General features: G+C 37.2%; 1 protein-coding gene across 2 annotated transcripts in view; it reads left to right on the top strand.

Moving 5' to 3' along the window:
• LOC584902 (sestrin-1) overlaps window positions 1-12,585 on the top strand; it is a 64,836-nt gene that overhangs the window by 29,819 nt on the left and 22,432 nt on the right. For both annotated transcript variants that reach the window (XM_030995229.1, XM_030995230.1), the window contains one exon: window positions 4,345-4,515. In XM_030995229.1, the coding sequence (XP_030851089.1) occupies window positions 4,345-4,515 (171 nt within the window). The remainder of the gene's footprint in view (window positions 1-4,344; window positions 4,516-12,585) is intronic.

Here is a 12,585-nt window from a genome sequence, read left to right as displayed (position 1 = left end):
CCCCCCCCCCTTCGTTGTTTTTGTCTTGCCATGTTTTGGTATATGATCTTACTCAATGATTTAAAAGCGTGCCACCCGGACACGTTGGGCTTCAGTGTTCTGTTGGTGGATCATCGCGGATGACAAAAGTTCCTGCAATGTTTATTTGTCTTACGATGTCAGGTTTCACTGCTGACATTGTAACAGATCTAACAACATCTCTCCACTAGATCTTTCCATGCCATGAGGTAGATCTATTTCTCAGTGGCCTACATGTACTGTACATCGGTGTTGTTGAGAGTCGTCACGTTTTGGTCTCGTAGATTAGAGGAGAGTACTGTAAGCACACATGCACAACGGACATGGACTCGTCTTTCTTGGACTCAGTGATGTCTTTGAAGTTGAATCATTTAAGTTGATTTATAGCCACTCAAATCAACTCTAAATTGAAGTGAATGTGAGACGGGCCCAAGTATTGCCGTTTAAAGAAGAGAACACCTTCTTTCGACTAAAGAATTCCGTGTTTGGTATTTTACAGGCACTGTCTTCAGTCATCTTAGGATATATGGCCCAACATCTTTCATTAGCATAGCAACGAACAATTACTTTGCTGAAGTTCCATACTACTATTGCTGCTAGCTGCAGGTTTTCATTCTACCGGTAGTTGGATCGATATAAACAAATGGTTTATTGAAACTTCTAACGGGAAGGACCTATAGTTTGTGAATCTTTATATCTTCCAACTTTTTAGGACATTTCCTCCCTGAGCTTAATCTGTCTAACTCTTGAAAATAGACCATCGTTATCAAGGACATAACTGTGCAATGTTAATGAACAAAGTTTACTTCCGTACTGTTATGTTTTTTGCTGCATCGTTAAATCTGAGATAATCTATTTATTTGAAAACATCACACAACAAACCCATTTCGATGAAGGCCACTTATACTGCATCCTGTGTCGTGCATCTGCAAGAGTAATTTTGTTAAAAACATTTGAAGTTTGATGAAATCTTTGTGGGTTTTGTCAGTATAACAAAACAAAAAATGGAAGGCACAGAGGCTGAAACAGAGCCGGTGAATTGGGAAATTTGCAATGAATCGTACAAGTTTCAGAATATGGTAGGTGGTCAAAATCATCGCATACATATTCCTCATTTATCATTGCATGTTTGTATATTTATTTAAATGAATACATAGTTGGCAATTAAGTGAAACTTTGTTGAAGCATTGCTGCCTATAGCCTTTTTATTTCTTTGTCATATTTTTACAGCAAAACAAAATGTTCCAAAGGAGAAAAGTTAGGGAGTACTTCGTTGTTTGATTTGTTTGATTGTTTTACCTGACTGCTATGAAAGCATGCTTGTAAGTAAACAAAGGGACCAACAGCTTTAAGTCCTCTCTGAGGGACTTGGTGATGATGATTTTGTTGTTGGATTGATACAAGACAGAAACATGATTATAATGATTGTATCAAAAGATTTCACTTTCAATTAGCTTGCACAAGACTGTAAAATTGCCATTCCTGCATGAACACATACTGTACATGTACATGTAGATCTTGCAGTCAGCTTGAAGCATGCCATGGACCTACTTTCTAATACAGACCCATGTGTGGAGACTTCTAAAAATAGTCAGATATGTGGTTGCCTGGCTTATCACTTGATTCTGTACATCCTTGCCTGAAATAACAATCGGACATGGTTTGTAGATTATGTAACCATTGCGTAAGACCTATCTGTCATAAAACAAGATTTGTTGCTCCTCGGATAGATTACACACATTCGGTAAAGTTACAAATGACAGTCATGTTCCTCTTCAAAACTCACTCTCTTTGATCTGTAAAAGAACACATGTTTCTTTTGCCTGATTATGATATCCGCTTCGAATAAGAAGTATGTACACTTTACATAGATTCTCTTTATTTATTTTTACATGACCTGCATACTGTGACCAATATCTGTTTTAATCTCTTCTGTGTCTGACTCAGCTTGTGATAGAAAACAAAACTATAGAAAGTGTATAATCTATTTTAAAGAAAGTGAGACCTGTCTATTTTAGTGTATGTATTACTTTCATGTTTGTGTGGGGGGAGGTCCGTCTACTATCCATCAGATGTAGTTAATTATAATTGTTCTATACACATCCATGAACTGTACCTGTACCTACAAATTAGATGGATATCAACCAAAACTTTGTGTTTCTTTCTTGAAATCTGGCAATTGACTTGATAGTTCACACAAACTGCAGTGTATGTTGTGATGTATTTGTATCATTCTGGAAACAGAAATTGAAGAGAATAAAAACTACAAAATAGAAGTACCTGATCAATGATATAAAGAGAATTGCAAAATGTTATTGCCTTTATTTTCATCATTCTCTATTCAACTATAAGATCCACACAATAGCAGATATCTATTCACAATTTTATATTTCACACTCTTCCAGATAATGCAATCGGTACATGGTCGACAGACTTTGTACCATTCTTGAATGGGAGGGGATTTTGAAACATTGGATTTTGCAATACCATGTTTGGGGCGTACTGATATAGGGAAGAGAGTATTTTAGGTGATGTCTGTTTTTTTGCTGCATTATAGTGTCCCTCTTTAAGTGCTATTTTCAATAGCTTTGCATAATTTTCAGAGGAGTTCTTGCTCAAAGAAAACTTTCAGTGGACATTGCTTTGTTCCTTACAAGACATGGGAGTTGACGATTCTTACCAGGTGAGAGAGAAAGAGAAAGAGAGAGAGAGAGAAGGGGGCATATAGATTGGTTCTAAAGTAATAGAGAATAGTTGCTTGAAGGTTTACCTGCTCCTGCATTGTCAAGCAGCAGTACGTGTGTCTGAGACCTACAATATCCTGCGAAATACTAGCCTGTGGTCAGTCTACCATTGTTACGCTTTAGAACTCATGCATGCGTTTGAATAAATTACAAGAGTTTCCACTCCTTCTCTATCACCTCCCTGGTCTACTAGTGGTAAAAGATAGTCTTATAGAGGACTTGTAGTAGGTCTTGATGGGCGATATGGTCGTAGGCCTTGATGGGCGATATGGTCGTAGGCCTACATGTATCTGTGACCAAAATGTTTTTCTGTCAGGATTTGGAACAAGATCAACGATTGATGACAGAAACTTTGATAGAAAATATTGGGCTCTGTCTTACAAAGAGTACCAAATGTTGTTATTGATCTGAATCAATATCAAGTCCTCAATGCAGTCAATTACAAGTTACTTTATCATCTCCTATCTTAAGTTGTGATTGGAGTTAAAGATGAAGTTGAGTTCTGGTCATGCGATTGCATTGTGAAAGCATCGGTGTGGAATCGACCAGAAAAGGTTGATCATCTAGCATATAAGAATTTGTGTGCATTGCAAGGTTCTGGAATCATCAAAATAATAAGAAATTTGGCCAAGTCTTGGTAAGTTTCAAACACTGTACACAGAAAGATGTATATGGGACTACACGAACATGTGGCGTAAAAATCCTCCCCCCCCCCCCCCCCCCGAGTTTTACGATGTTACATGACATATTTCGAATATGAAGGCATTTGAAGAGCCATGCTTTTCAGGGAACATGTCTTATATGATGTTCTTCCACACTTGCATAATAAGAATGATAATGCTCACAAATTATTTTACACCTCTTCCCAGAACTCAACCTTCTCTTTAAGTTACATTCAATTCAAATCCATTGCAATGGTCTCTGAGATACATTGTGTAGGTTCAAAGATTCTTCAATTTGAGATCTTCCTTGTTATTGGTCATATGTTTGCAAACTTTTGTCTTCTGTTTCTCATATTTTTGTTCTTTACCTCAAAGCAACTTCCTACCAAAGTTGGGTTTCCTCAATGCTAAGTCACTCACCACATCACTAGTTCACCATACTTTTGCCTGTGTTTTTATTACATTTAAGTCTTCACTGGGTGACCCGACATTTGCTCGGCCTGCTGCAGTTGCTCCTGGCTTTATTTCATCACAGGTATAGGGTTAGGGATAGTGTTAGGAACAGAGCTGGGTTCAGAGTTGAAGTTAAGAAATTGGTTAGTGTAGGAAATTTATGCAGAAGTATTGTCGCATGAGAAGTGTGGTACAACCCATCACTGGAATCAATGATCCAGTTGCAAGTTCCATTTCTATTTAAAGGCTGTCTGTACTAGTTTGGCCAGGAGGGATTAGACCACGCAGGAAGGTCCCTGACAGGTGGCTATCTCATCAACTCAGCTCTCAATTAACATAAGAAAAAGAGGATCATGGGGTATTAACAGGAAGCGATCAGGGAAGCTTTCTATATTTATAGAGGGAGCAAGTAGCTACAAGTAATACAGTGGGGATTTAAATTGATTCTCACATTATATCTCTTGTAGGTGCGGGAGATCTTCACAGATGTATTTGTACAAAGCCAAAGATTGGACCACCTGACGGCGGTGATGGGCCTACACCCGCAGTACCTAGCTGCCTTCTGCCGCACTCAAGACTTCATGCTGCGAGGGAATGGACCACTTCCCTACGACTACAGGAATTACATTGCCATTCTGGTAAGTGCCTAATGATGTAATAATAATGAAAACGATAATAAACAGTGCTTATAAAGTGCTTACCACCGAAGTCTGGAGAAAAGAATGGTTTACAAAATACCAATTTAGTAGTGTACTATTTTGTAGTTTCATGAAAAGCGTGCTTCTTTGAATAGACTTGGTCTAGATGACCTGAATATTTCCTTAGGATTACCTGATATGGCAACAATGATTAGCCTACAGAGCCTTTACTCTGTACACAGTCCAGCAGGTACATGCAAGCTCAACTTTTAATCTCCAGAGTTTTGATCGTTGCATTATACGATTTCAAACAAGAAAAGGAAGAAGAATTATTCACAATACAGTTCACACATCAAATCAAGACTCAACACAAATTTGTATCGGTGCATCTACACATGTCGGCCAATGTAATTGAACGTCTTTCGCTGTGTATTTCTTTCTGCTCAATAACTTATGGCAGAGAATAATGAATGTTTTACAAGATAATTTCCTCTCTTTCATTAACGAAAATACAATATCCCTTCCAGGCTGTTTTTCTAGTAGAAACGTCTCCATCACTTCCATTTCCCTGTTACTATTTTCACATTTTGCCACTATACAACCTAGATCCAGGCCAATCAATGGAGAGGAAATTAAAAATCCCTCCCTGGCTCCATGGCTGGACAATTTGTTGCCGCTTTTTAAGGGATTAATAACAAGCGCAGTGAAAGAATGCTCAGCTAGATGCCTCTCCGATGGGCATATATCGATGTTGGAAGGTGTAGAGATCAGGATATGGGAAAAGGAGCGGAAAAGTGAAATGGAAGAGGAAGAAGAGAGATGGAGGGGAGGAGGAGGAAGAGGAGGAGGAGGAGAGAGAGAGAGAGGTAGGAAGAGGGAAAGAGTGGGAGTAATTATAACTAACCCTGTAAGTTGGGGCTCTGATCGGATCGGAAGATCGGAGCGACACCCTTGCACCTTTGATCGGTATCGGATCGGAAGATCGACAAAATTTTAAAAAAAATTATGACGAAAATTTTCAAGTTTTTGGCTGTCAAATGCTTAAAAAAAAATCATGGCTGGGATTATTTTGTCATTTAGAGTTGTTGTAGACCCTGTTTGTTGATATTTAGTGCCTTTTCATGACTTTGAAATTAATAATATTGGTCTAAGAGCAGAGGCAAAACATGCGATCTTGGATTAAAATGTAGGTATGCATTAAAATGCCGATTTTTTTTTTTTTCCGATCTTTTTAATTGATCGGCGATCGGAAATTATTATCAGATCACCCCTGATCGGATCGGTATCGGCGACCGATCCGATGATCGTTTACAGGGTTAATTATAACCCTTTTTTAGCTACCATCAAGCTGATGTGATCAGAGAGTAGGTGAGAAAGAGGAAGAGGGAAAAAGAGAGAAGGAGTAGAAGGAGGAGCTAGGAGAGAGAGGTACATGTAGGAAGATGTGAATAGTTTGAGTAATTATAAGTTGTATTAAAAGCCCCTTTCTAGCTGCCATCACTCAAGTGAAAAATATGAATTCTGCTAGATGCTTTTACAGTGGCAATCTTTTCCCCGGGAATATCTACTTTTCTTCTTCTCCTCCTCCTCCCCCCCCCCCCCAAAAAAAAAAGGTCTAGTAAGTAAGGGGTTCAGCAAGCTTTTTGCCAGATCTGAACAAAACCGGATGAAATTCATATGAAAGATAACAGTACAACAATATATTCTCTCACCTTGGTATTAAACCTAATGTATGGAAATCTACCACAGGATAAGTACAGCTTGAAAATGGGCTCTGAACAAACTCCTATAAATATGAACTTCTCTTATGATTTTCTATAGGTGCATTTGCACAAAAATTTATACTGGTTTCAACTTGTATGAAATGGGGCACAGTTTTTCATGGTTGGACAAGGTCTTTTTCAATGCCAGTTTTTAGTATCGCTTTGATCTCGTTCAACTCAAGTACTCAACTAATATATTGCTTCATGCAAGATTGCATCTACATGTAGTTCACGAAGGTCGATGTGCCTGGATAGTCATATTTGTGTGGCCCATTTGTGCAAGGATATCGATGAAGGATTTCACAAAGTGCATTGATAGTGAACTTTCACATAAATATCAATGATCATTAAAAACATTAAACTGTAGATTCTAGGCTACATGTGGCCTAGAGATAATGTATGATGAGTTTGATATATGGTCATCCATACATGTGATATTCAAGTCATCTATTCTCCAGAAATTAGATAAAAATGCACCAGTTCTCGATACTGTATACGTGTATATTCAAGAAATTTCTCTGTTTGAAAAAAGGTGAAAATGATGTTATTGCAGAAAACACAGTCAATTAATCCTTCTAAACTAATTTATCTGTCACATCACGTGTCACTCCTGCATAGGTTTTTGGTAACTTACTCAAGCAATTTGTAATTTGTAGCAGGGTATTGCTCTCGGGGATGGCATACAATAGGCTGCCCTGGGTTTTTTGCCCGGGAATGTTGTGTTTGAACAGTTGACAGGCTGGTGACCTTAACTGTTTACCAGCTAGTTATTAGTGAAGTTTAGTTTGGTCAAGGTTATGTTGTGAACTTGAGGAGTAGGGTGGGGGATGGGGAGGGAGGGGGTTATTATGGCCGGCCAGCCTACAACACTTACACATGCCTTGGGGACATGTAGTGGACCAAATACCTTAAACCCTAATCCTAATACTGAAGTCACACCCACAAGAAGGATGCCTCAAAACAAAACCATGTAGAGAAGTTGTGCTTTCCTGTTAAAGTCTGTCATATCCCTTTAAACATTAGCCCTTTTTTTACCAGAGATTACAGCTTACATATACATGCAAACTTTCAGTGCTGTATCCTAAAGTTCTATGTCAAAATGAAAATATTCTAGGGTTATCTCTGACTTTGGGAGTCCATTCGTACATGGACATGGAGGCCCACACGTAGTTTAAAAACTTATGCCAACAAGCCTGTCAAATTATGCATGTACATGCATGTACTTGAGCTTAGATTTTTGTTTGCATAATGTAGATATGTGGGAAATATAGGTCACCAACTCCTACAAGCCTTCCTGGGTCAGCCTTGAAAGCGTTAGAGAAAAAGAACATAAATAAGTCCTTGCAGTTTTTGCAGGTAGTGTGCCTGTCAAGCCCTGGCAATTAAGAGTTGCTCAACTGGATGCATCATTATCACTAGATGCAAAATTTAGATTTATAATCTTTCAGCAAGCGCTCCTCACAAGCAATATATTCCACTACATGGTAGATCAAGTTACATGGAGTGGAGGTCCATATGGTATGTTGACTGCAGCTTGCAAGTTGAATGTCCAGGATAAGCATTGATTGATGAATTGATGAATTGATGAAGGCAATGTCAGACAAAGGGTTTTTAATAGCTGGATTAATTCAGCCAACATTGATAAGGCTTGATATTTGTATGTAAAAGAGATGCAGCTTATACACACAGGCCTGGATATAAAACCTGTCTTGCTTGGTTAGCTCTTCTAGTTTAGTCTATTTCTGTTGTACATTGCCCCCCCCCCCCCCTCTGCATTTCTTCTTTCTCTTCCTCCTTTTTCTTTTCTTCTCCTCTTTAAAGGTAAAAACCAGTATTGGAAATGCCCCAATTTCAAAAAAAGAAATGGAAGCTCTTATATATTACCATTCATGTGAAAGACTATGTTTTGAATAATACATGATGATAACAAGTTTGCCGGGAAACCACCTACTAATTGATATATTTGGTAAATTAGTTTATCTATTGGTATGTGGGAGATAAAAAACGCACGTGTGCGTAGTCCCATCTTTCTGTGTACCGTGCTTGTAACTTTATGAAGACTGGGCCAAATTTCCTATCATTTTGATGATTCCAGAACCTTGCAGTACATCTACATGTATGCTAGATGATCAACCTTTTCTGATCAATTTCACAACATTTCTTTCACAATGCAATCGCATGACCATAACTGGTCTTTATCTTTAAGGCACTTTCCCCTTCCTCTATGATGAAGTCTCTGCCAAGAAAGAACTGTCTGTTTATTTTAGTGCTGTAACATCACGGATATCTCCAGTTCCGTTTAACCGCCAGTCAAAACCGGACGGTTTTCGGTTAAACGATTTTTAAAAAAAATTTAAAAAAAAAAAAAAAAAAAAAAAAAAAAAAAAAAAAAAAAAAAAAAAAAAAAAAATCGTTTTTTTTAATTTTTTTTTACCGACTCTGTCGGCAACTTTCATTTAACTGCGAGGTGCATTTAAAGGGGCCGATTTGTGCTTGTGAACTTGTCACAAATAATAGTAACAATGTTGTTTTTAGAAGAATGTGTAAGATCATTAATATAAATTAAAAACAGTAGAGGACCTAGGACAGAACCTTGTGTAAAAGTTGGATGAATTATTATTATAAACTACATATTGAGATGATGAGATCTATTACAAAGATTACTTTCAAACCAAGATGACAGACAAATTGGAGTGTTGTTCTAGTTTTAGAGTGGTGAGTCAACACACGGATTACTGAGCTGGGAGACATTGCCAGGCATAGTGCCAGGTGGAGGGGCATAAATCGAAACTTTAAAAAAAAAAAAAATTAAAAAAAAAAAAAAAAAAAAAAATATTAAAAAAAAAAAAAAAAAAAAAAAAATCGGGAAAACGAAACCGTCCAATTGAAAACGGAATCCGCCATGGGCGGTCGGATACCGGACGGTTAAACGTTTGACTACAGCACTAGTTTATTTCATGTCTTTGCTCTTTAACTCCCCCCCCCCCCCCCCCCATTTTACTGTGGAGCGCATTTGTGCATTAGCTGTTATGTGTAGAGGGAAGTTGCATGTGACATCCACGTGCTATAACATTTCCTCTCATCAGTTACAAACAAGTTCAATGTGAATGCCATCTAAACCGAACAAAGCTTCTGTCGGACAATAACCTTCTTTCAACCTGGAACTTAAAGGCCCCTCAAGTTCCTGAGTGACAAAAAAAGTAGAATTGAAAAAAAACATTCATGAATAAAATATGCTTGTATCATGTTGAAGGAAGAAGAAAATATGAGGATGAAGGAGGGGAGGATTATGTTGAAAATATAGCAACAAAAGGAGTGGTTTTTCTGTAAAACCAGAAATATCATTCCAGAAACTGTCCAATTGTTTGAAGTGGTCAAATAGAGTTTCTAGCTGTGAAATAATTAAGTCACAATCACTACACTTTTGCAAGTTTATTGCTGTGGATATGGCTGTTTGGGGGGTTTAGATTTGGTATAACGATTTGTGGAAGTTTTAGGCTGAACTGACTGTAACTTCCTAAAAAAAAACAGTTATAATAATAATCCCCTGGTCTAAACATTTACTGGCATAGTTGACTGAAGGTGCATTTCACTGTTTCACATTTATAGAATAGTTATTCAATAATCAAGATAATAGTAAAGACGCTGATCAGCATTCAAACACTGCACACAATTATGTTAAACACCAATGCACGACTGCAAAGAGATAAGCTTATTGATTAAAGGTCATCATTAAAAGTGATTGATTCATGAACTTTTTTAAAATTAGGTTATGTTCACCAAGTTAAAAAAATATAGAAGAACTAAAAAAATGTATTGTATGAAGTGTGAACAGCAGATTCCATGCACCCTGGGATTTAAATATGTACCTTTTAACGTTTGTGAAAAACATATTAGTTAAACCTGGGATTTATAACTGCCCTGGATGAAAAGTTTACAATGGGAACAGGGATTGAATATTGCAGGCATTTAAATGCCTCGTAAAAAAGAAAGGACAAATTTTGTGATATAAATCTGTAAGAATATAAGGATTGCTCTTTCATTATTGACTATTGGAAGCTGTGTGTACCTATTTTAAGTTTAGGAGTAAAAATTGTAATTGTTCTGTATTTCCTATTTTTTATTTGCTTTAAAAAATGAGCTCTGAAATGCTAGATTACATGAACATGTAGATTGTTTTGTAGTCCCATTGAATTGTCTTTCTTCTTTTCCTTTAAAAAAAAGTATTTATTATATAATGTTATTTCATGAGTAATAAATATTGTGTTTAATATTCAATGTTATAATTTTATCTTCATGATGTATATTTTGAATACATCTACATATCTGGGCCTGCATAGAAATAGGTCAGTTGGTCAAGCTTGTCTGTCAGTCATCGGTCAGCCATCATTCATTGTCATAAACTTATCTCAAGTATAATGATCACAATGTAGGCCACTAGGTGAACAGATTATTTTGACATTGGGTTTAAATTGATTTAATAACCTCCTGTGAAGTTGTTGTTCAGGCCTAGCATGCCTGTACATACGTACAAAATGTTTATGTAGTGAATATGAATGCAGATCTGCTACATTGTGAAGTGGGGGAAATAGGGATTGACATAATAGATAGAGAATGATAAAGTCCCATCTATTAAAAATGAAGTACATGTATGAATGAAGGAACAAATAAAGTACATACGAAACGGGGAATAAGAGAATGACGAATTATATTCAAAATTAAGTACATGTGTGATGAATTATGTTTAGAATGGGTATTGCACAGTTGCTCTACTATACTACTAGCACATGTATGCATGTCTCTTTTATATTTTGTTGGCAATTCAATGTCACAGTTTTTTTTTTTTTTAATGCTGTTTCATTAGTGTTTGGACATTTTCTTAAATTACATGTACAATCTATGAATCAAATGCTTGTGACTCTGTCAACATGCATAAGCACTGGTACTTCCAAGGATTGATGCTTCTCTTTCTTTTGGTATTGAAAACTGGACTCTAGCAAAGGTGTAGATGGTATCATCGAAAATATTTGCCCAAAGGCTTAACATCTAACCCCTTTTTTGGATTTACATAAGGTATTTAACACTTTGGGATAGCCTGACTACCAGGCTAAAAGAGTTTGCCCATCCTTCATTGAGCATGTTTATTGGTAGAGTACAACAAATCTAGCTATGTCTCTTTTGGTTTCACAAAACTTTGTACTTTTTTCTTCAATTTTCAACAAGTTCTTTAACTTTCCAATTTTGGTTTTATTCGTAAGAGATGTAGCTAATGAAAATATGTTTGTCAACAAAGCAGTTCAGTGAGTTTCATGAAATTCATACATAGCCATTAGGAAGCCCTCTGCCCCCTCACTTAGGGCGTGTTTATGCTTAACTTTTTCTGGCCAGAATCAGGCATCTGTTACGCGTTTAGTTTAAAACACGGTTGCATCCATGCTCACTTTTGTAGAATCACCGAAAAAACGGCGATCACTATCCCCGATCGTAAACTCACAAAAAGATGTGTTTACAATTTGTAAACGCGTTTAAATGGGGTCAACGCACTGACCTCTAGTGGGTCTACGTAGCATGCACAGTGAAGGTTTGCGAATCCAGCTGGAAGACCAATTAAGGCCACACAGGGAGAATTGCCTAGAGGAGCCTGAAAAGTGAGCATAAACAGTACACCGTGGAACTGCGATTACGATGAGCGTTTATGATGAGCGTTACAAATCGCTCATTCTGCCTTCAAAATTTAAGCTTAAACGCACCCTTAGATTGTTACTTGTATTTAACTCTGTTTTTCTTTTGGACACGTTGCCCCTGACAAATATTACAAAAGATTGCTATAATGACATAAAGGCATTGCGAAGAAACAGTAATATTCATATTCAGTGTGAGTGGTACCAGTAAAGTCTTGTTGGTCGTTTTAGGGTCTGAACAGTATTGACTGTAGACTATCTATATTACTAATTACTACATGACTGTATAGACTGATTTGTTCTTAATTTAATCTATTAATCTATTAATTGTCTTATTTAGGCTTGGCTCAAGTTCTGACTTAGACTTAACTTGAATAGAGTCTGTACCGGCAGACTAGAATTATTCGTACTGAAGATGCCTGTGCAACTGCAGGCGCTTGCAGGACAAATAAGTCAGATAGGTGGCATGCATGGTGGAAATTTCCACTGTTTTTAGTGGCTTGAATACATGGACATCAGTGTGTAACAGTGTTGATTTGTTGCTTGTATGAAGGGGAGGGGCTAGTACTACATGTAGTAGCTTCACCGTGTCACTACTTTCCTAATTGCCGCAAGATATACTGACA

The sequence above is a fragment of the Strongylocentrotus purpuratus genome, unplaced genomic scaffold (genome assembly GCF_000002235.5).
Source record: "Strongylocentrotus purpuratus isolate Spur 01 unplaced genomic scaffold, Spur_5.0 spur5_scaffold_21, whole genome shotgun sequence".
NCBI lineage: Eukaryota > Metazoa > Echinodermata > Echinoidea > Camarodonta > Strongylocentrotidae > Strongylocentrotus > Strongylocentrotus purpuratus.
The sequence above is the reverse complement of the archived record's forward strand: the minus strand, read 5'-3'. Positions and strand labels throughout refer to the sequence as shown.